At 40.7% G+C, this 22,978-nt stretch overlaps 1 protein-coding gene across 1 annotated transcript in view; it reads right to left on the bottom strand.

Moving 5' to 3' along the window:
* LOC121608314 (neural-cadherin-like) overlaps positions 1-22,978 on the bottom strand; it is a 72,594-nt gene that overhangs the window by 10,871 nt on the left and 38,745 nt on the right. Inside the window, exons 8-28 of the mRNA XM_041939555.1 lie at positions 22,334-22,506; positions 21,960-22,128; positions 21,277-21,447; positions 20,662-20,834; positions 19,140-19,307; positions 18,417-18,666; positions 17,221-17,348; positions 16,807-16,993; positions 14,874-15,017; positions 13,211-13,494; positions 11,115-12,723; positions 10,299-10,392; positions 9,190-9,374; positions 8,250-8,479; positions 7,619-7,896; positions 5,695-5,909; positions 4,545-4,669; positions 4,251-4,378; positions 2,233-2,356; positions 1,227-1,410; positions 873-1,039 (exon numbers count right to left, since the gene is read on the bottom strand). Coding sequence (XP_041795489.1) covers positions 873-1,039; positions 1,227-1,410; positions 2,233-2,356; positions 4,251-4,378; positions 4,545-4,669; positions 5,695-5,909; positions 7,619-7,896; positions 8,250-8,479; positions 9,190-9,374; positions 10,299-10,392; positions 11,115-12,723; positions 13,211-13,494; positions 14,874-15,017; positions 16,807-16,993; positions 17,221-17,348; positions 18,417-18,666; positions 19,140-19,307; positions 20,662-20,834; positions 21,277-21,447; positions 21,960-22,128; positions 22,334-22,506 — 5,186 coding nt within the window. The remainder of the gene's footprint in view (positions 1-872; positions 1,040-1,226; positions 1,411-2,232; positions 2,357-4,250; positions 4,379-4,544; positions 4,670-5,694; positions 5,910-7,618; positions 7,897-8,249; positions 8,480-9,189; positions 9,375-10,298; positions 10,393-11,114; positions 12,724-13,210; positions 13,495-14,873; positions 15,018-16,806; positions 16,994-17,220; positions 17,349-18,416; positions 18,667-19,139; positions 19,308-20,661; positions 20,835-21,276; positions 21,448-21,959; positions 22,129-22,333; positions 22,507-22,978) is intronic.

The raw sequence follows: 22,978 nt of genomic DNA, 5'->3' as shown, positions 1-22,978 counted from the left end.
ACTAGGAAAAAAACAGATTATACAAAATTTCTGCAGCACCTAGATCTATGCAATCATCAAATCATATTTGATACAGAAAATACATGATTTCACTGTCTTTTTAAAGTTGCGTGACATGGCAAAACCCTCAAGTACTGAGTACTAGATGGCTTACAGACAAACCACCCTGAATATGCCCAATCTTGTCCGATCTCAGAAGCTGAGCAGGGTCAGGCTTGTTTAGTACTTGGATAGGAGGCCGCCTGGGAATATCAGGTGCTGAAAGCTTGGGGCTCAGGAGGTAGAGCGGTCCTCCTCTTATCAGAAGGTTGGTGGTGCAATCACTGGCCTTGGCAGTCTACATACATGCAGAAGTATCCTTGGGCAAGATACTGAACCCTAAGTTTCTGTGCATCGGCGTGTGACTGTGTTAATGCTCATAATGAGCAGGTGGCTTAGCTACCATGGGTGAATGCAGGCTCATGTTTTAAAGCGCTTTGAGTGGTCCACAGACTAGAAAAGCGTTATATAAACACAGTCCATTTACTAGATCAGACCTTCACTTAAGAACACTGTCCTCAAAGCATAGATTCTGCAATTGCTTTCTTGCCACATTGAATTAAGTTTGAAACATTAAGCAGAGACAGAAATAACTCTGAATAAAGGAACTCAATTTTTTTGAATAGCAGCCTCTCAATACCAGGCTTTAAAGACTCTGTCAAGAATATACTGTACATGTCAATCACCAGCCTCCGCTGTATACACCCATATGTCTCCAGCCCTGATATTAGTCAGCCTGACAAGCATTTGCAGCAATCATTGTCTCATCAATTTTCTGGCCCACAAACAAGGCAATCACAGCTATGGAGGGGAATGGCCCGGCCATGACTCACCTCCAAAAGTAAATATTCATTCTGCTCCTGGGAAAGCAGGCTGAGGATGACACCAGCAGCAGCACGTGTCCGAACCCCAACCTGGACCCTTGTCTGTCGCGGAGGCAATGACCATAAGAGCTGGAAGTGAATGTGACTGCGGCCATCAAAGGAGAACTCTGGAGCCACTTGTCAATCAAAAACACAGAAGACTTGTTCAATTAATTCAGCTATCATATGGTGAGGTTATCTTCCTACAGCAAAGTGACATTTTTCTCACATGTTCAATTTTGATTGTACACTTTGCCCATAGAGATCTCTTTGTACCTTTCCTGAAAACCTGATTTTCACTGAAAAGCAATTTTAAATGTGTACCTTGATCACAATGAGGCCCTGTAAACCCTGGTTCACACACACAGCTGAAGGAACCCCACTCGCCATGACAGTGTGCCCGCCTACCACAGGAGGGAAGCTGCTCCTTGTTGGTGCAGTGGTCATCAGTAAGAGAGCAGCCTCGCACAGTGTTGGAGGATTCAGCTGGGGAACCAAGGTCATATAGCTGAATGAAAGACGCAGAACAGGAGAAAAGTATTAAAAGGAGAAAAACTGAATGTCTCTGTCCCTGCAATAGTAGTAGATGAGTAAAAAGAAATGTGATCGCAGCTTGAGAAAGAAAGTATTTAAATTATTGTTTCTCAAAAGTACTAGGTTATTAACTAGAAAAACTAAAGGCACCTAACTTGAATATTTTCCTGTTTTATCCTTCTACTCCACCACATTTCAGGGAGAAATGTTGTCCTTTTTTGTCCACTACATTCATTACAAACTACTATGGCTATTACTTACTTTGCAGATTAAGATGTTGCATGCATAATTATTCCATCTACACAATTCTGGATGCAGGACTATCACTTGTAATGAAGTACTTTTATGTTGTGGTATTATTTCTTTTACTTAATTAAATATTCTAAATGTGTCTTAGAACAATATATATATACTGTATACACTATATATATACACACACACACACACACACACACACACATATATATACAGTATAGATACATGAAAAATCATGGATAGACTAATTATACTAAGCAAACTCCTGGTAGCTACATGTTGTCTACAGAGACTCACAGAGAGACAGTGAGAGGAAATTTGACAAGAAGAATAAGTAAAGACTCTCTGAGCATTCCTCAGGTTTTCTGGTGTAGCCTAGAGGCCAAATTTACAATCTGAAGTAGAATCTGCCAGTACCTACAGTATATGGCCCGGCATCTGACCAGGTCAAGAATAAATGAATGCAAGATAAAAATGTACTTGTACACAGGCCTCATGGCAATGTGCATTTATAGTCATCTCTTCATGCTCCATACAGTACCTTGGTGTCCACACGCAGGTTCCTTATACATCCAGTATAGTGTTTGTGCTGCAGCTGTGGGTATTCATATGATATGTTCTCATTGACCCCTCCAAGCTGCATGACATGATTCCCATTCAGATAGCTGGGAACAAAAAGCAACTCTCAATACACGCGAAGAGAGAGGAAGAATGTGAGCAAAAGAAAAATAAGCTGGCATCCAATTCAAAACACACAACCCTTAACATAAAGAAGCACAGAGTGCAAGCAGACGAAAAGGAACATACACGTCATATGATCTGTTGAGGTTAACATTTATGGTTTCATTCTTTTCCTGCTGAGGCTGTCCTCATATTTACTGCTGTATGACAAAAAAATGTGACATCTTATTCTTGTTCTTTCCCCCTTACTGTCAAAAGAAATGCATGATGGGCAAATTACTTTGCTCTGAAATGATCAAAACAAAAACTGATTCAGCACAACGTCTAATCAGTATTTTTAAAAGCAGCTGCACAAAGGGAATTAAACACAGAATGCTGTTCTGTGTAAAATTATGCACTCCTTAACAAGCTAATTTTAGCTTTAACTCAAGTATAGTGATCACAGTAAACTGTTCTAAAATATAAAAATTATTAAAATTATTAGCAGTTGTAAAGCACATAAAGATGCACATTGTTAAACTCACTGCAAAATCATTCATCAAACCAAAACTCAGCTCTGTACAAAAACATAGTCAAAAAGATTAGCCGCTTTTCAGGATGATATCTAAAAATTTAAGGATATCTGAGGCACTGAAAAATTTAACACACTGTGCCAACAGTCTGAGTCACTATCTGATTGCAGCTTGTACATAAACACCATTTGAGATACTATTTTCTGATCCTGAGCTAGAGTACTAAGCATTTTTGTATAATATACCAAGTGTAGAGGCATTACTAATTTTTATGTTGAGGGCAAGACAATGGCTAGGTTGAGGGAGTATAAAGGGAACATGACCTGTGTTCAGTTTGTCAAATATTAAATCTGATCTAACACTGACATGGCAAAGTGACAAACTTTGCTTTGCGAGTTGCGAGCCACAATTAATCAAGTAATTGAATAGTCTATCGACAGAAAATTACTCCACAACAATTTTGATAATCAATTAATCATTTAAATCAATTAATTACCAAAATTTTCTCTGGTACCACATTAAACTGAATAGTATCTCTGAGTTTCGGACCTCTGGACTTTGGAGGCCATAATTTTTGTCTCTAGTCAACAGATTAATCAATAATGCAAATAATCATTTGTTTCTGCATTCACTTTTAAAATGACTTAATTTAGATGTCGTTTTTAATTTTATAGTCCCACCTCAACTGTGAGGCTTCATCTAATCTTTCAGGAACCAATTCCAAAAAAACAATACTCCGCTACAATGGTGTGGGTGATGGTATGTAAATGTTGTCACAACATCATTATTACAAATGTTACAAAGGAAGTTCTACATGCCAGCATGTAATAAACAAAATTAAATGTCCATTGTTAAAACAAACATTTAAGAGGTAAACTAAGCTACTGGGGCAGAACAGACATATCCTTTATCCACTGAGCTAGTGTTGCCACACTGCACATACCAGATATCCTTTATATACAGTACATGCAGTTATATAGCTATGAGATTTGCATGTAAAAATGGACATTAGTCTTCATTTTCACTCTTGCCTGCTAATACTGCACTTTTAAAAGCAGTTAAGAGATAAAAACCTTGGACTAGTAGTTTGCAACCACGAGAAAACCCCAGAAGAATCTTTGGATAATTTTCTAAACCCTAAACCCTTCAACCACGAACATAGAGATTCATCAGAACAAACATGTAGTCACATTCATTTATTTACATACAGTATGTGTTCATGTAGTTCTTATAAATAAACACAATTTATTGGTTATCTCAAGATTTAGTACTAGAGGCCCGAGGTGTTTTAGAGTTCAGAAGAGTCACTTTGTTAATATATTGTGCAGTGCTGTCCAAACTTGTTTCATTTAATTATTGAACTTACTTGTCTCTGTTGGGTGTGATCCCTCGAACTTCACAAGATGAGCGGTCCTCTGTCATTGCCCATGAGTCCACACCCTCTGTCTCCATGATAATCGCACTGGAACATCGGTCGAGAATGAAGCGCACTTCCTTTAAATTAGAGTGGAGAGAAGCTGCTGGGTAGTATGCAGATGTGTAAGTGTGAGAGCCAGACAGTCTCTAAAAATTATAGCAGCATATATTGTAATCTGATTTCTTCTTTATACACTGGGAGAAACTGCATGTAAAGGTGCCAAGATGATTGCACTTCTCTTACTTTACTATTGCTCCTCACATCAAGGTGATGCCACCGTCTGTCAGCAACCCGAATATTACTTAACTTTAGGACCAGGGCCCCAGAACCATGGTTAATTTTCAGACTAGGTGTCCCTCCAATCAGCTCTGAGGAAAAGAGAGGATCATAATACCTGAATGAAAAATTTTCAACCAACAAATGGCAACAGTTACAGATTTGTAGGATAAAAAAAACTGTTTAGGTTGCTTGCATAGACAAAATGCGCAGTAAAAGTCAACAAACAACTGTGATGAAAAAAAAAAACAGATAAGATGCAAACTACCAGTTCGTACTAGTATGGAAAAAAACACATTATAAAATAGCTGGGTAATAGCAGGGAACCTGAATGGTACCAAAAACAAGGTAATGGAAAATGATGATTGTTAAATCGGGAATGAGCAAGTGACGACAGCATCAGTATCTACTCCAGTAAATAATATTTACAACACTACTGCAACAGTTACATATATTTATTAATAATCATCATTGTTAGTATCCTGTACTAGTAACACATCAATAATAACCCGCAGTGTTTTACAGAACTCTGTGCATTTTACTTTTAGCATATACATCTACTCTCTCAAACAGGAAATTAATGTTTATATAAAAAGACAGCACATCTGATAACCAATAACTTACACAACTCATTACAGTACTGAGGTTTGCTTTTGTCTTGGTGCACTTGGGGTTGCACAGACATTTTACTCTTATGCAACTGGAACTATAGACAATGACCTTTTCAATGTGGTACCATTTTTATTACTGTCCTTCATCAGGATGATTCAAATTCAAGCCCTTGTGTCAGCAAGAATAAGCCCTGCTGATGTGTTCTTCAGGGAGACACAGAGTCTGTTCAGAAGATGAACTACTGCTTTGATGCTGAAGCAGGGGGTAAACAAAAGCAGTTATCCTTATGGCACACAACAAAGTATGACATATACAGTAAAACTGTGTTAGGGCATATGCAGCACTACATAAAGAACTTATTGTATAACTCAGTAGAGTGAGAACTCCCTCAGCAGCATACTAATGACTAAATTGACCTCATATTGATTATCTACCACAAAGTAATTAAACGCACAAAATTAAGTTTCAAGTTTTAGTACAATAAAAGTCCAGACACATTCTTTACCTATGGCCATGTAGTCCTCAGTATCCCCAGGCAGTGGAGTGGCCAACGGGCCAGCATACAGCAGCAGTCCGTCATCTTCTTCTGTCAGAAACTCCAGTGAAAGATGGTTATCAAAGCACGGCCTTATGGGGGGAAACCAGGCATAGCCATTGCCAAGGAAACTCAGTATGGTCTGCTGACAGTCTGGCCCCTCATGCTGAGGGGGGCAGTGGCACCTGTGGCATTGTGAAGAAAGGAAAGTCAAAGGAAAATCATAAATACAACACGGGGAAAGAATCAATCAGTGTGATTCATGTTTTACGCTCTGTGAAATCTTCATGCTGTCCAATCCGTGGATCTGTGCGTGGTGACTTTTCTCAGCAGGCAGATGTGACAGCTTTGTTGATTCACAAAGGTCAGTTACTTTAATTAGACATGAAGCCTTGAATATTCAGTTCTACTTTAAATCAATTAGCTATGCAATACTCCAGCCTGTACTCTATCTATCACAGCTGCCGGAGCTGAACCCTCTGGAGACTGCTCCTGCTTGGCACATCACATCTCCTTTGTTAGGAGATTATTAATTCTACTTCTCTTATTTTTCAGTGCACTGTACCACTGTTGATTTCCTTTTTCTCACCTATTCTCACCTGCCCTCTGCTCATATATGTGATATTGAAGATATGATATTTGTTGATATCTGTGCAGCTGCCCTCTTCTTGCACTTATTTTATTTGAATAGAGCTTGAGTGTTCACGATAGGTGCTCTTGCAGAAACTGGAAATAAAGTGTTTTGCCCTGTGCGTGTGTGTGAGAAATGGTCAATATTAATAATCATGCAAACACAATATAAAGGAAGAGATACATGCAGTGATAAAAACAGCCCATTCCAGCATTGCAATGGTGAGGATGTGAGCAACCAGTTGATCTCATCTTCCATTCCATCCCAAGTTGGCTTTGCTGATAACATCCAAGCCATCTGTTTTCATGCAGTGTCTGAGGAAAGCTGTGTGTATTAAGGCTGTTAGTGGCTGTTTCTCCAGATAGCTGTTTGTTCTGCAGAGGGGGCAACACATATCAGGAATTCAGATCCAAAATGGCTTACGCAGAGTGTAGTCTTATGCATACATATATACACACTCCAAACACAGCACCTCTCTCTTTCACTGCGATTTCATGTGACTTATGAGAGTGATTATAATTCAAATCCAGAAGGGCAGGGCATGTTTTTCTCACTTCTGACTGACGCTATCTGATCAGCTGTTGACTGAGGTTGCCTGGTAAGCTCCTTTAACACTGTGGGGAGATATTCCTCTCACAGAGCACAGGCTTTTCTCAGCAGCCTGCAGATCAACTGCAGCAGAGACAATTTTAAAAGATAAAAGTACAAAAAAAAGAGCTCTGTACATGCTCTCTCTGAATACCATGTCTTTGATAAATGTGCTTTTTCATGTAAATGCTATTAAGTGAGATTTATTTATTTATTTTTTGGGGGGTGGGGGGGGTGCAGTAATCCTTGTGCCCTATATTTATTTAATCTGGGCATTAGTGCATTTGTGTGTGGATGAAATGAAATGTGTGTTGTTTCTGCTGTGATAAACTTCCACAAAGACCTTGAAGCCCTTTATATTGACTACATACATTTACCAATATTTAAGGTTCATGTTTAAAAAGAGATCTAATTTAATGATCTTGGCAAAATACATTTAGATATGCACACCCATGTACACATAACACAGCAAAACGACTCAAGCTAAGTCAAGTTGCAGGTGAAAAAAAAAATTCTCATGAAGGATGCGTTTAGTGACTCTGCATGATGTCGCTCTTGCAGTGAAACAGAACTAGAGAGATGACTGCAGACCATCAGGAAACTCCTAGTCCTATTTCCTTTCAAGAGTTTCATGCAACTCCAGTGCTGCTGAACAACTGCAGACATGCCTCTCACCTGTATCCATTCTGGTTGTCGATGCAGGTACCCCCATTAAGGCAGGGGTTACTGGGGTAGGAGGAGCAGGGTCGGTGGGTCATTTCCCTGGCAGCACAGCCACACACAGCCAAGGAAGTCACCTTTACTGACACCAGGGATAAAGCACCTGCGTCCACCAGGGTGGGCGAGTCACTGATGCTTAACTGTGTGGAGCAGCCGCTCGACGTCTTGCAGTCTGCGTGCACACACTCATCTACCTGCACCTGGCTCACATTCACACGCAGCAACGACTGCAGCTGTGGAGAGTCAGACATGGGAAGAAGGGAAAGGTGAGGAATTATAATAATTGTCAATGAAGATGCAAGGATTTGTATTTCCAGTGTTGGTGGTGACAGGTACACAGTGATATAAATTTGCAGGGATAAAAATGACTTAATCTATATAAATGCTTTTAAATTCTTTTCAACTAGTTGTTTTTAAAGGAGCAAGACAAATAGTTTGGCAGAGGAATGAAGATGATGCACAGTCAGACAGATAATAAACAGACAGAGAGTTGGTAAGATAAAAAGCTCTTCCCCTCAAGCTCCCAACCGTATCACTTGATATATGAGCATTGATCTCTATCTATCAAATGCAACGGTATATATACCTTCTTTTTATGTGTGGTAAGGACAGCATGCAGCTTCTCTGGGTGCAGGTACCCATTATCAGTTAGCACATAGAAATGGATGTCCACTGTTTTCTTCTCTCTGTCTGCTATGCTGAAAATGTTGATACTCCCTGGTCTGATGGACAGGGTTTCAGACAGGAAGTCCCAGAACATCTCCATGCGACTCTTCCCTTCTGTGTGAGGGTCAATAAAATCTCTTGCTGTAATGCCTTCGGGAGACAAAGACAGTGGTAGTTAATGCAATAACAACTACTGACTCGTCAATGACAACTACAGAGATGATCAAAGTCTACCAACTTCCAGATTCCAATAGCACAAGAGGTAACCTTACATCTCCTTCTATTGATCTACTTCCTTACTGAATCATCCAAAAGGTGAACAAGCGGTGATGAAGTCAAGTCCAAATCTTTTTGTTTCTCTACTGAAAGAAAGTTCAGACTCAGGGTCTCTTGAAAGAACTGTCTTGTACAAAATATTTTTTAATGACCCGCAAATCAACTTTACTGCCAAGGACTTTGCCTGACCCTTGATAAAGAAGAAAACTGACCAGCAAGTAGTGTGTATGGTTGCTTTACAATGTTCAGAAATGTTAAATAATGCAAGTATAAACATTCATCCTGACCTAGATATTATTTCAGCATTAACTGGATTGACGACCTGAAATCATTCAGTGAAAGGTACCAACTTTTTCATGAATGTGACAGATGTTGTTTCTTTCAACATCAGCTTCACAAAGGAATTTAACAGCAGCTGGAGTAACAAAGAGCAACCTTTCTGTATTGTGGCTTAAGATAAGAGAGTGAATCCAATTGAAAAACTACTACAATATTGCCTTATAGTTTTGGGGAGTTGGAACAGTGATACACATTTAACACACTGTTTATGCAATCAGGTGAGTCAAAGTTTCTGCTAACGTTACCAGTCAAACGAAGCGAGGCAGATGACAGGATGGCCTCCATGTCCAGCTCCCTGACATGAACCCTGACCCCTGAGATCACATCGGGCCACACCCCATCAGACACCCTGACCCTCAACCAGTAGCTTCCAGGTGGAGCGTTCTGTTGGACAGTCAGTACTCCTGAGCTCTGGTTGAGGCTGAAGTATCTGAGAAAAGCAGAAGAACTGTAAAGTAGGAGAAGATGACTTCAGTGTAAAATGATTGAAAAGAAAAAAGAAGTTACGTAGCCTCTTTTGTTTCTGAGCACTTAGAGGAAATATACCTGACAGATGGACCAGAAAAAGAAAAACTGCCAAGAACAAAAGGAACCCCTGCAAATTCTTTGGCTACAGAAGAAATTTATGGCTGCCATGGTAGCACATACGCAGGCACGTGGTTGATAGATAGATAGATAGATAGATAGATAGATAGATAGATAGATAGATAGATAGATGCAGTGCAGCAGCAGCATTACACACGGTGAAATAAGTGAAAATTTGTGAAATAGGACTATAAAGAACAAACTATACATAATAAAATATCAAAAGTAGCAAACTGTAGTGATAAGAAGTATTGTACAAAAGAGATTTTTTATTTTTTTTTAGCTGTAATGGCATGTGGCAGGAAAGATTTCCTGTATCTGTCCCTTCGACAGTGGAGCTGTATCTGTCTGTGGGAGAAGGTGCTCCACTATCTGTCCACTGTGTGATGGAGAATTTGTTATGTGCATAAAACAAAAATGCAACTGGTATTTCCAATCTGATCTTAAAGTATTAAAGTATTAATACTGAATAGCTGCACAAGGTCCCTGGTGTGACTGTGCTTGTACAGGAAGTTTCATCATACAGGTATTACAGATACAGCTTAATTTGTTTGAATATGAATGGCAATCACTGTTGATGGCTACAATTAAAGTCCCTTTGGAAAGTATAACTTAAATCAGAGGCCAGGGACCTGGATCAAAGATGAGGAGAAGTATTTGCTGGGCATGTTAGGTCCAGTAAGTCCTTTAGCACTCGAACCTGTGGTACATATTTGGAGATCAGCATGTTTTCAGACACAAATAAATGCATTTAACAAAAAGCTCTTACTTGGTTGCACTTGTCTCCAGGGTGTAGGTCTTGTTGTCCCAGTCATCAGGGTCTGGGGCATAGACCTTCCCCAGTGCTGCATCTGCCATCCTTCCTGTTGAACACACACACACACACACACACACATTAATTCTGTCTGGACAGAATCTGCTGATGCCAACATTTATCTTTTCGTCCCTCTCGTCTCCTTATCTTGCATTCTTGTGTTCTGTTCTATATATTATGCTCACAACTGTGGAGCCCCCACTGCTGGAATGAATAGGCTCTCAGTGCTCCACTTCAGAGCCTATGGAGTTTAAGGAAGGATGGCTATCTCCATGTGGATTATGTTATTATTGACCTGCAGTGCCAGAGTACAGAAGCTGTGTAAACAGTGACAGCCAGGTCGAGTCAGGGTGCCTCAGCTTTTCACAATTACTACAACTGTGATTTAGCTGAGTGCGCAATGAAACACTAACAACCCAACACATTTAACCAACCTAGAGGGTAAAAAAGTACAAAATGAAAAGAAACATGATCTTTATCATAATGTAATATTTAGATGAGCTTTAGGCATGGGGTTGGCAAGGGAAGAATGGCTGACGGCTTGAGAAAGGATTTGACAATGACATTACCATTACAAAGCATTGCTACAATATAAAAGGAAGAGTCTAATTATGAATTCCAGACTACACCAAGTAGGCGTGGGAGTGAAAACTTTTCTTGTCAACTGCAGCCTCAGTTTCTCCGCTTCACTCAAATTCTGCCTGCAGTCAAAAGCTCTTTAGCAGAAGCAAGGGGAGAAGAGAATTAAATGTGGGGAATCGACCAACTCACCCATGTGGCTATGCACATAAATATCTTTCTCTCCTGCTTGATGAGCATTATCATTCTGGTCGCCAATGGTGATGGTGAGTGTGTTTGTGGCTGTTATTGGTGGATTGCCACTGTCAATCATAATCACCGGTAAGTGGAACTCGCTCTGTCTTTCCCTGTCAAATCTCCGCAGGGCAAAGAGTGTGGCAGAGCCATTTCTGTGATCTTTCAGGTGAAAGTCGATAGAGTAAAGCGAGGGCAGGGAGAGAAAGAAAGGAGGCCCGTGCTCTTGGGAGTCTCTGTCCACAATATGAAGCAGAGCTGAGCTCCTGTTGAGCCAGACAACTTGAGGTGCTGGACTGTTCTCCCACAGCACAGGCATGTAGGCTGTCTCCAGCTCCGGCCCGTTGTCATTCATGTCTAGCAGCGGCAAGTGTACCGTGACACTGCCAGTCAATGGTGGGGTACCCTGGTCTGTTGCCATGACAACCAGCTCATAACCTGCCACTGTCTCCCTGTCCAGTGGTCTGGCGACTGTGATCACACCTGCTTCGCTGACTGTAAAATGTTCATATAAGTCAGACTGAGGTAGAATGCTGTATAAAATGTCCCCATTCAGACCTGAGTCTGAGTCAGTGGCTGCAACCTCAGTGATGCTGGTTCCTACAGTTACGTCCTCAGGCAAAGGGAAGACCAGGTTGGAGCTCAGGGTGAACACTGGAGCATTGTCATTCTCATCCTCCACTTGAACCAGACAGTGAATGAGGGTGGAGAAGTCAGAGTCCTCCACCTTGATGGTAAGGTTGAACTGCTGCTCCTCTGGCCTCTCAAAATCCATCTTCTTCTTCAGCCTCAGAGTGCCCGTCTGCTCCTGTCTGTGGCTGACCATGTAAAATCGTTGCTCTGGGTCTCCTGCCACCACACTAAAGGCCAGCTGTCCATAAGTGCCAGTGTCAGGGTCCACAGCATTCAACTCCAAAATAAGAGCATCCTCATTAGTGTTCTCAGGCACATGAGCGACACACCAGTCCTCTCTAAATTTTGGCACATGGTCATTGATGTCTGTTACCACTATAGTGGCGGTTGCTGTACCTGTCATACCGTCGCCATCTCGAGCCTCTACTACGAGATAGTGGCTGTCAGCAAACTCCCGGTCCAGACCCTCGGCTGCCACTGATATGGTGCCGGTGCTGGAATCAATAGTGAAAAGGTCTTCACTGTTTGTGTTGTGTGCATTCTCAGTGATCTGGTAGGTGAGGATGGCATTGTGACCTACAGCTGCATCGTCAAGGTCTACTGCTGTCATCTCCACAACAAACGTTCCAGGAGGGGAGTTCTCTGCCACGCTGCTGTGGCAATTATCAGGTGCACACATGAAGGTGGGGGCATTGTCGTTGATGTCCCACACACTGATAATAACATCCGTAAAACCAGTAAGTCCTTCGCCTTTTTCATCTGTTGCCATGACAACAAAGCGCCAGACAGCACGCTCTTCTCTGTCCATGGTGCGCTGGGCATACAACTCCCCTGTGATGTCATTGATCATGAAGTGTGACTCTGCCGCTTGGCCATGAATGGAATACCGTATGGCAGCCTGGTCTGCATCTTTGTCTGGGTCAGTAGCTGTCACCTGCAGAGATAAAGGCATCTTAAAGAAAATGGATATTCATATATATATTAAACCCAAATTACTGCCTCTTCTTATCAATTTTCAGCTGTCAACTGGGTCGTCTTTGCTTTTAGATTTTTTAGACAGGCCATTTAAGTTTTTAGGCACTTTTTCCTGACTACCTACATTAAAGCAATGAGCTCTGATCAGGCATGCTTCTTGCATCTAGCCTTTCTAGCCTGACTGTCAGTGTCTTACAGTCTTACTGCTGTATTTCCCCACACAAGATCAATCACCTCTGTTTCTTTAACTTAATTCCATAATTTGTCAAACTTTGTTAGTATCTATACAGTGCAATCATTAGTCTCCACAGCTACACTTAGAATAAATTTTGACATGCTTTTAATTTGAAAAAAGAGCACTCCAAAGATAAATACAGGTCTCTGGACTGCAATAATTATTGAAAAAAAAAAAAAAAAACTGCAGCAACTGCATCTCAGCCTCTCACCTGTAGTACAAACATAGGTGACCCATCAAGCTCCTCTGTGACAGATCCATAGTACTCATTCATGGAGAACACGGGTGCCTCATCGTTCTTATTAACCACAGTAACCACCACAGCTGCGCAGTCTTCCCACTTCCCATCAGACACAACAACAAGTAGCTTGTATCTCTTCTGCTGCTCATAGTCCAGCGGCTGTGCAATAAAGATAGTCCCCACCTCTGACTCGATGTCAAAAACACCACCTTTGTTGTCGGATGTAATCTGGTAGCGCAGCTTGGCATTGGCTCCTGTGGCAGGAAATGCGAAATGCATGGTTGGGAATGTGATATCACTGATTCTGTGAATACAAACTGTTTTATAAGGTTATGAAAATCTAAGTAAAACATAAGTGCAGAAACATTTTAACAAGGTAGCAGATTGTTAGCAGATTGTTGCTGGCATCATTATTCCTTCAATCTCTGCATGTTGAAGTATTGTCACTTTTTTCTTGAGGCTGAAGCACTATCATTCTAGCCACAACAGAATGGCATAACCTCAAGGGAATTACACCTCATTTTGTCTGAGACATGAACATTAGTAGGGTTTCATGTTTCTCTTTCTTGTTTTGGTGACTGAATTAAATGGAAATGTACATGTCTCCTCTGCTTTCATCAGATGCTAATCAAGAAAAGAGTACCGAAAAAGAAAACCGGAACATGACAGTAAAAAGAAGCATATAGTAATGCACTCAAGTCAACATTTGTAATGTACTCAAGTCAATATCTGAACTTCTACTGCTGTGTCTCTGTGAAGACCATCCAATGGTTTAACATCGGAATAGATAATATAATATCCTGGAATTAACAGTCTTCACTTCCAATCATCCTGTTGGTTTAAAGTACTGCAATTCCATGCAAATACACTAATCTGTACTATTAACAGAGTGACAAAGTATTCCCTGCCTCCCACAGGATTCTGGCAGACTTACAGAAGTCAAGCTCAGGGTGGAGTTTTTAAACAACACAGATTGAGCATAGCCTCTCAGATACATGCACCAGTATTGCAACTTTAATGCTCAAGGTCAGTGTTATTCCACAGCTATTCATCATTAGTGCTGCAGCCCAGCCTAAGCTGCACATCTGCTTACCATAAATACTTGATTAACAGACCTAAACATGCCTGATAATGGGATCTTAAGATACTGCTGTATGGAGGATGAACAACTGCTCTATTGGTTAAATCCCACCCACCTACTGTGTGGGAGCCTGTCACTCTTTCTGGTACATATGTGCTACAGTGCATTACCAAGCACTCAAATGGCTACAGCTTAATCTAGCACACAACATGATTTCAGCAGCCTGATTCCAGCAGAGCAGAGGCCAGACTGGTAAAGACTGCCCACTTCAGACTGGTCCCTTTATACATATTGCTACAAATGCAGGCCATCTTGCAAAATGGTGCCTACTTAGCACACCTCACTGCTGGGAAACTGACTAATAGAATGGCCAAACAGTTCTGCTATTTCAAGAGAGTCTGTTAAAAATTAAAGAAATCTGGAAACTTGTGTGTATCACAAAAACTTTGATTTTGGTTTGGACTGGCTAACTTCTTTAACCTTTATTTCAAGGAAGTAGCATCAGTAAAATATCCTTGGAACCTCCTCAGACTGCTGCCTCATTAAGCATACCTTCATCTTCGTCATTAGCGCTAACAGTGACAACAGCCAGGCCCACATCTGCATTCTCGTCGACACTGACTTCATACAGCCGCTGAACAAAGACTGGTTTGTTGTCGTTGACATCACTGATGAAAACCCTGACATATGCGGTGTCTGTAAGAATGACAGAATGGAGGAAGATTAAACAACACGGCACACAAACACACACATCACCAAACAATGCATGTGTGTATTCTCTCTCCATCTGTTAATAATTCTACAATTTATTGTCACTGTTTAGCGGGGAAGAAGCACTCAAGCCAACAGAATGTGTCTCAATGACATGAAAATTGGAAAAAAAAAAAACATTATTCAGAAATATGTGTTCTAAATTACAAAAAAAATTATTCATTTTGCAAAGGGTTTATTGTTTTAAGAGGGATAAATGTTTTCAACAGAAAGAATCCCAGTAATGGGGCTAAACCTCTTCAACAAGCTGCTTCTTAGCAGAGAATAAATAAAGAACCTGACAGGCGTTTGTGTTATCTGTGCCCTCCTTATTACGCTGTTTATTTCTTTAGTTTGAAAGAGTAAATTATCTGCTCACATAATACAAGGCTGACATGCTTATTTGGAGCTGCTACAGTAAGACAAGATGTCTTTCTTGGCTCGTTTTTACATTTCTGTCCTCTCTTTGGTGTGTCTTAGTGATGATGCCGCAACACAGTTTGTAGAGCAGAAGAGCCCTTCTGGATGTGGGAGATTCGTTACACAAGTCACAACTAATGCTCATTGCAAATCCTAAGAAGCTGTGCCAACACTGAACAGAGGGCTTTACTGGTGTAAAACATCACCCTTTAGCCCTAATACTTCCTTCTCAAACATTTGCAAAAGACCTTCTCCTGAATACAAAGGTCATATCCATCTGTATGCAATCATGTCCTACCAAGGCATGTAACTAACTTAGCTTCCTCCCAGGAGTCTTTGTGCTTTCTTGTCTCCCTCCCATGGATAGTGGTTTAACCTGGATTGTGGATTATAGCTACGTCTCCTGTCATGGCCCTGCCAACATCCACTGCAACTGCTATTACTATTAGTTTTACTTCTATTATTATTCGATCCATAGTGTACTAGTATGTACATATACTATCTGTTACCAATATGCATATATATCACATGCACAAATATATTGTACATGTATATACTACATATAGTTAAAAGTCTATTATTAGAGCTCTCACTGTTACTGTGATTGCATCTCTGTCCACCCCCAGACCCCTCCCTCTCTTGCCTTCTCTCTCTCTCTCTTTCTCTCTCTATGCCTAACCCTAAAATTTGTCTTCGAATGATCTGTTTGCCAGATATGCTTGTTCACTTTGTTGCTAAGAGTTAGATGAGAAGTTTAATACCACTCTTGTGTCTGTAAGTATGTCTGTAAATATGAATCCACCACCAGCAGGCTGTTAGCTTACCTTAGCATTAGTGATTTGCTTCGGTAGCATACAGCCTGGGAACAGGGAGAAACAGCTAGCCTGGCTCTAAAGCTCACAAATTAACTAATATTTTAAGTTTGTTTGTCTGATCTGTGATGTGTAAAAAGGGCAAGATGTGGTTTAAGGGGGCAGAGTAACAGTTTTTTCTATGAATTCAACAAAAAGATTGAGACATGTTAATTAGTGAGCTTTAGAAGTGCTGGTAGATGGTTTTTGTTTACCTTTGGACAGAGCCAGGCTAGCTGTTTCACCATGTTTCCTGTCTTTGCGCAAAGCAAAGCTAACCTGTTGCTGGCAGTAGCTTTCTATTTACCATACAGGTATTAATCTTCTTATTAAACACCAAAAAACAAATGAGTGTATTTCCCAAAATGTCACACTATTCCTTTAGTCACATCAAGCAAAATAGAAATTAATGACTAGTTTAATAAAAATTGAAAAAGTCTGATTTAATCCTCATAATTTCTAACCTGAGTTGGGTTGCTTGTTCTTGCCAGGTCGAGCTGACTCCTGGCCATCCTCTGACTGGACTTCGAGCAAATAGGAGCTTCGGGCCTCACGATCAAACACAGCTTCTGTGTAGATGATTCCAAGTTTTGGGTCTATGCAGAACAGATGGTGGTCACCACTGCTGTCTCTCAGCAGAGAGTAAGTGATCTGGGGAGCAGAGGGAATTTGAAAATTAAGAACAGTCTTCTTTTAAGAAATAACTTGCTGAAAGCAGAAATTTAAGATTTTAGTAGCTGAAAATGTCAGGTTCCCAACCACTTCAACAACTCCGGTACAAAGTCAGAGAACACTCCTTCTAGTGTAACACAGAGTTAATAGATGTGGTTGAAAATCTCATTCCTGCACAACATGAACACAAATAGATAACCACAAACCTCTCCATTAAGACCCAGATCGTTGTCATGGGCAGACACTTGGAGAATCAAAGTCCCTATCGGGGCTCCCTCTGTTACTGAAGCCTCATAGATGGAGGAGGTGAAAAATGGCACGTTGTCATTGACATCTTGGGAGAGAGAGATATTTAGTAGAAAACTGATAATGACTAAATTACCACATAGTAATTAAGTAATACATTCTCTAGCATTCAAAGCAGTAGCCTCAGTAACTGTGCACGTTTAGGGATTTGATTTTCTGAAGAAAAGAACACAAGTGCAACATCATTGACTTTCATTCTCGTTGGACTTCTCCACCTGCACATGAACTCAACGTTATACTTCATGGCTTAAAGATAATCAAAAAAACCTCTGGCCAAGCGCAATATGTTAGTTAAAAGAGTGGAGGTTGTAGTAAGGTGGTATAGGATAGACTTTCTGACAATGAGGTGTTGTAGGCAACACTAAACGTGATTCAGACAGTGGACCAGCAGTGAATCAATGGTTGTGTTTCTGTCATGTCTCGTTGTGTATCTTAATGTGTTTTGTTCACTGGCATCATGTCTTGTCTTGCACTTCCGGTTTTATTGTGAAACCTAATTCTCCTCTTGTTTCAGACCCTTGACTTGGTGTCCTTCCTGCCTGTCTGATTGTCTACCCCGCCCTAATTGTTTACAACTGTTCCTTGTTACCTTGTGTATATATAGTCCACGTCTCCCTTTGTCCTGTGCCAGATTGTCTTGTGCCACGTCGTGAACCAGCCTTAACATTACTAGCTCTGAAATGATCCTTGATTCCTTGTTTTGCATTGTTAAGATACGTGAGTAGTCCTAGAGAACCTTTTTGTGTTTGTTGTTCCTTTTTGCCAAGAACCTAGCGCCTTTTGTCTGTACTTTGCGTTTCTAGTTTTGTATTGAGATATCCTGAGCGCCTTTTGTTAATAAACCACACTTTTGTGAAACAAACTTCTTTTGCGTATAGAGTCTGCATTCTGAGTCCTGAACCCTTGCGTCTGTGGGCTTGTCAGTTACATGCTTTGGCATAATACCAAGTTGAAATAAAATCAATAAATCAATCAAATCTGAACATACAGTTGAAGATTAATAAAACCTAAAAACCTCCTGCTAATGAGAATGCTAAACTTTCTATTTCATATCAAAGAGCAAAGACAGTTCAATTGAGAAGGGTACAAGTCACACCTGTGATATTGATATAAACTGTAGTGAAAGCTGCAAGAGGCACCGCAGCCATGTTCTGTGCTCGAACCCGCAGAGAGAAAAAGGGTGTGGTCTCGTAGTCCAGTGGTTCGGACACCAGAATGGACGCAGAGCCATCTTCACGGTTGGGGGAGAGGTAGAAACGGACTGGCATGTTGGTTTCGGGGACCATCCCATCCTCCAAGTTATAGGTCACCCTCGGGTCACCCAGCCGACAGGTCGCCTTGATTGTCTAAACAGGATGAGAAGATGGCTGAAAACCTGAATCAGCTGTGTTAAAATTAGAGAACATAAACATAACTCTCTTGCTTTAAAGGATTAGTTCAACATTTTGGTCAATAAGCTTTTTTTTTTGGAGGATTTTCGTTTTCCTTGTCTTCTTAGTAATCCCTGTCTTTTGGGCCCAGGTGCCTGGCCGTCGTTTGCTCCAGTCCACGTCCCATAGTCTGTGTATCCTGAATTATCTGGATTACTGCCTGTTCATTCTCTCATCAGCCTTTGTGTGTGGATCTCCAAGACGCATCTATTACACATTTTTTTAAATTGAACTAGTAATCAAAAAACTATTCCTGTCTCTGTCTCTGAGTTCAGCATTTGGGTCTAATTTAATTACATGAACTCAAAATGGCAAGAGATAGAGAAACCAGTTTTACAACATATGTCTTAATAAAAACAGTGTACTTGCAAAGTTACATTCACACGTACTACTATGGATGTGTCCCTGGGGGTGTTTTCAGGGACGATGACACTGTAGCTCTCCTTCTCCCATTGTGGAGGCTGGTTCTTTACGTTGGTGATGGTGACTGCCAGCTCCACAGAAGTGCTTCGGTTTCCACCGTCGGTCGCTATGATGTCCCGTGTGATATAGGTTCTCTGTGGTTAACAGTAAAATTATCATTATGGCATTTTGAGCTGAAATGATTAGTTGATATAAACAAAGCTCACTGACAGAAAATGAATCAGCAACTATTTGACAATAGATTCATTGTTTAAATTATTTTCGGCAAACATTTGAAATTGATGGTCCCTGTTTCTTAACAAAAACGTTTTTCTATAAAAAAACCATGATTTTACATTTCTCAAACTAAGGTACTTTATTTATTTATTTATTTATTTGAAAGGGACAATACACATTAATGAACATCAGTATGTGAGTACATGTGTAAATGTGTCAGAGTTAGCAAGCCTGCTAATTTATATTTGTAGTCCCTCGGCAGGTAATAGACAGACAGACACATAGGAGGTAGACGAGAAAAGAAAAGAAGGAATATAATAATAACAGTACACAAGGAGTTCACATTAAAATACCCATTCATACATAGACATAAAGTGCAGTGTGGATTCTATAAAGTGCCGGGTGTAAAGTGCCAGTTGTTAAAGTGCAAGTGCATGGATAGTTAAATAGATCCACATGTGGTGGCCCACACCTGCCGCTTAGAGTGGACCAAGACATCGAATACTTAGCAGCAGTTGAAGTCCCATGCACAAATTAAGTACACAAAGATAATACATCACAGTGCAGTGCAGTGCAGTGCATGCATACATACGTACTGTATATGTAGGCATGCACTGCACAACAACAATATCAACAACAAAGACAGTGCAAAGTATGGCGTACTGAAAAAGCATGGTCTGGATATGGGTGTAAAAAAAATCCAAATAACAAATGTTTAAAGAGACCTTTCTGTTATATGAATGTTTGACATCTGACATCTGTCTGCCTGTTGTCAGTCACTGACAACCCCTCTCACTCCCTGTAGGAGACAGTGGGGGCCTTCAGCAGCTCCTTCACCAACAGACTGCTGCATCCATTGTTTAAGAAGGAACGCTACTGCAGGGCCTTCATTCCAACCGCACTATTTAACTCAAGCAAAATTTACCATAGCACTGTGTTAGCTGTGTTTCACATTACAGTGAAGAGGAACACGCTGTAAATAGGGCCTACTGTGGACGGAGGTGTAAGAGGTGTAACTTGTGTCTGTTGAAAGAGATCACTTTTCTGTGTCCTTTCTCTGTTTAACACCTGTAAACATAACCCAGATTGGGAGAAGCAGACAGAGGCACTTTGAGGAGGCTTATTCATCAGCTTTGTTGACACACACCACAAGTCGCCATGTGATAAAGACTGTGTGTGTGTGTGTGTGTGTGTGTGTGTGTGTGTGTGTGTGTGTGTGTGTGTGTGTGTGTGTGTGTGTGTGTGCTGGCTGACAGAGAGGCTGTTACTAACCTGTGATATGGGCTGGTTAACGTAGACCCATCCAGTGACAGGGTTGACCCGCAGGTACTCAGGCTGGTCCAGGGACATGGAGTAAGTGATAGCTGCGTTAGTGCCAAAGTCGTCATCGTGAGCTGCCACACGAAGGAAACTGGTACCGACCAGAGTGTCTTCTCTCAAAAAGTCTACAGGGGATAGAAATAATGTATGTACACTCACTTTCCTGGTCAAAGAGTAATAATTTGTGAGGCTGATGGTGGTGGAAGGGTGGTGAAGGTCAAGCACGACAAATGTTATGGATGTTGGTTGTTATGCAAAAATGATTTAGGTTATTGCCATGGTACTATTTATGTCTAATTTTAATTTTCTCACAGAGACGCATTTCGTCAAGTAGCGGAATGAATGTTATTTCATTTTTTCCTAAGTCAAACCTACTCTTGAGGCATATTTACAGCAGTCGCACTCTAAAACACATTCTCAATTCAATCAAATTACTAAATTAAAGTAAAAAAGGAGAGCAAAAACCCTGTCTTTACCTCAGCATTTTTAAGGTTCTCATTATGCTTTAATGATACTCATTTTTGTATTTAATTTGTACCTGGATGTATAATTTTAACCAACACTTACACTCATAGTGCAAATTCTCAAACTTGGGGCTATTATCATTCTCATCCAGTATCTGGACAGTGAGCTGACAAATGCCAATGAGGGGCTCCTCTGCCCAATCAGTGGCTGTGACTGTAATTGAATACTCTCTCTGCTGCTCCCTGTTGAACCGCCGGGCTGTTGTAATCATGCCTGTAAATACAGACCAAAACATGCACGTATGAATACATATATATGCATCCATCCATTCAATCATCATCCATCTAACCATCCATCCATAAATCAAGAAAACAACTAAACAATTCTAACAAGTAAGCAAAGCATTCCTTTGAAGTGCAGTGACTTTGTCATTAAATCTTGAGATAAAGAAAATAGAACAGAAGGATTAGAAAAGGTTGACTCCCCAAGTTAGGACTTAAGCAAAGCGTGTCTATTTGCCTTTGCGTTCAGAATCATTGCTATATAAAGACCAGTTACACCAAGTTTGGACGGATTTAATGAAATAATGATTGATAGATCAGTTTTGGAATTTGACTTCTTGACGATATCAATTTGAATTATGTGAACCTCTCCTCTCCTCTCACATTTCAACTTTAATGACAATTAGGGATGTCACTTATCATTAAAATGCAGCACTCTCTATTTACAGTAAATTCTGTGCTCTGTATAATGGAGATCTATTTTAGCCCAGACATCTCCTCTACCTGTGTCTGGTTGAATTCTGAAGGCGGGCATGGCGCTGTCTCTGTGCATTAGGCCATATTTGACTTTTCCATTTGCTCCCTCATCGGCATCCAAAGCATGCACTTGCAACACAAACGTCCCTGTTGGCTGGTTCTCCAGCACTGACGCCTGTTCACAATACTGCTGGCACTGAGATAGAGAGAGGCAGAAGAGGAGAAAGAAGGAGAGATAGACAAATAAAAGAAGTGATTCTCACATATGAGACTATACTGTCAGAATATGTTACCTTAATGCAGAGATCAAAGAAAATAAACTCATTAAGAAGATCTACTTACTGCTACTTACTTACTGCTGACTAAGTAGTACCAGAGTTGCCTTTAAAAGAAATTCTCACCGCCTCAAATACAGGTTTGTTGTTGTTGACATCATCAACTCCAACGATGACATACGCAGTGGAGAAGAGAGAGCGCGGCCCGCCTGATGCATTGTCATCTGTGGCTGTTACATTTAAGACATACTCCAGGCCTTGAAGCTTGGGTTGGGGAGTGGAGCGGAGACGAATCAACCCTACAAAGACCACAGACCCATTAAATTACACATTTAAAATAAGGTACCTTCTATTACTACCATTCCACTAGTCATTAAGCAGGATGTTATTGGCACTGGGGCTATCAGTAAAATAGAGTCGGAAGTAAATACATATTGGATGTTGTTGACACAGCAAATGGTGGAAATTCACCTCAGAATTCCACAGAAAGGTAAAAAATCTTATATGCAGACTAAATCCATAAGCCAATTTCACAGTGGTTATTTGTCACATTTCTAATCTAGTAATTGCATCCTTTCATCTAAAGATGAAGCTAAAAACTTAACCAGGCTCAGCTTTTCTTCTCTTCCCCGCCTTTGTCTGCTTTCATGTAACAGTCAAGATCAAAGGTGGGATAAAAGGATACAGCATCTGGGTCAGAATCTTCCTCGTCATCAGTAATACAAAAACACCAGAGGTTGTGGGACGAACAAGCAGCTTGTGATGTGTGAT

Source organism: Chelmon rostratus, chromosome 6, assembly GCF_017976325.1.
Source record: "Chelmon rostratus isolate fCheRos1 chromosome 6, fCheRos1.pri, whole genome shotgun sequence".
Taxonomy (NCBI): domain Eukaryota; kingdom Metazoa; phylum Chordata; class Actinopteri; order Chaetodontiformes; family Chaetodontidae; genus Chelmon; species Chelmon rostratus.
The sequence above is the reverse complement of the archived record's forward strand: the minus strand, read 5'-3'. Positions and strand labels throughout refer to the sequence as shown.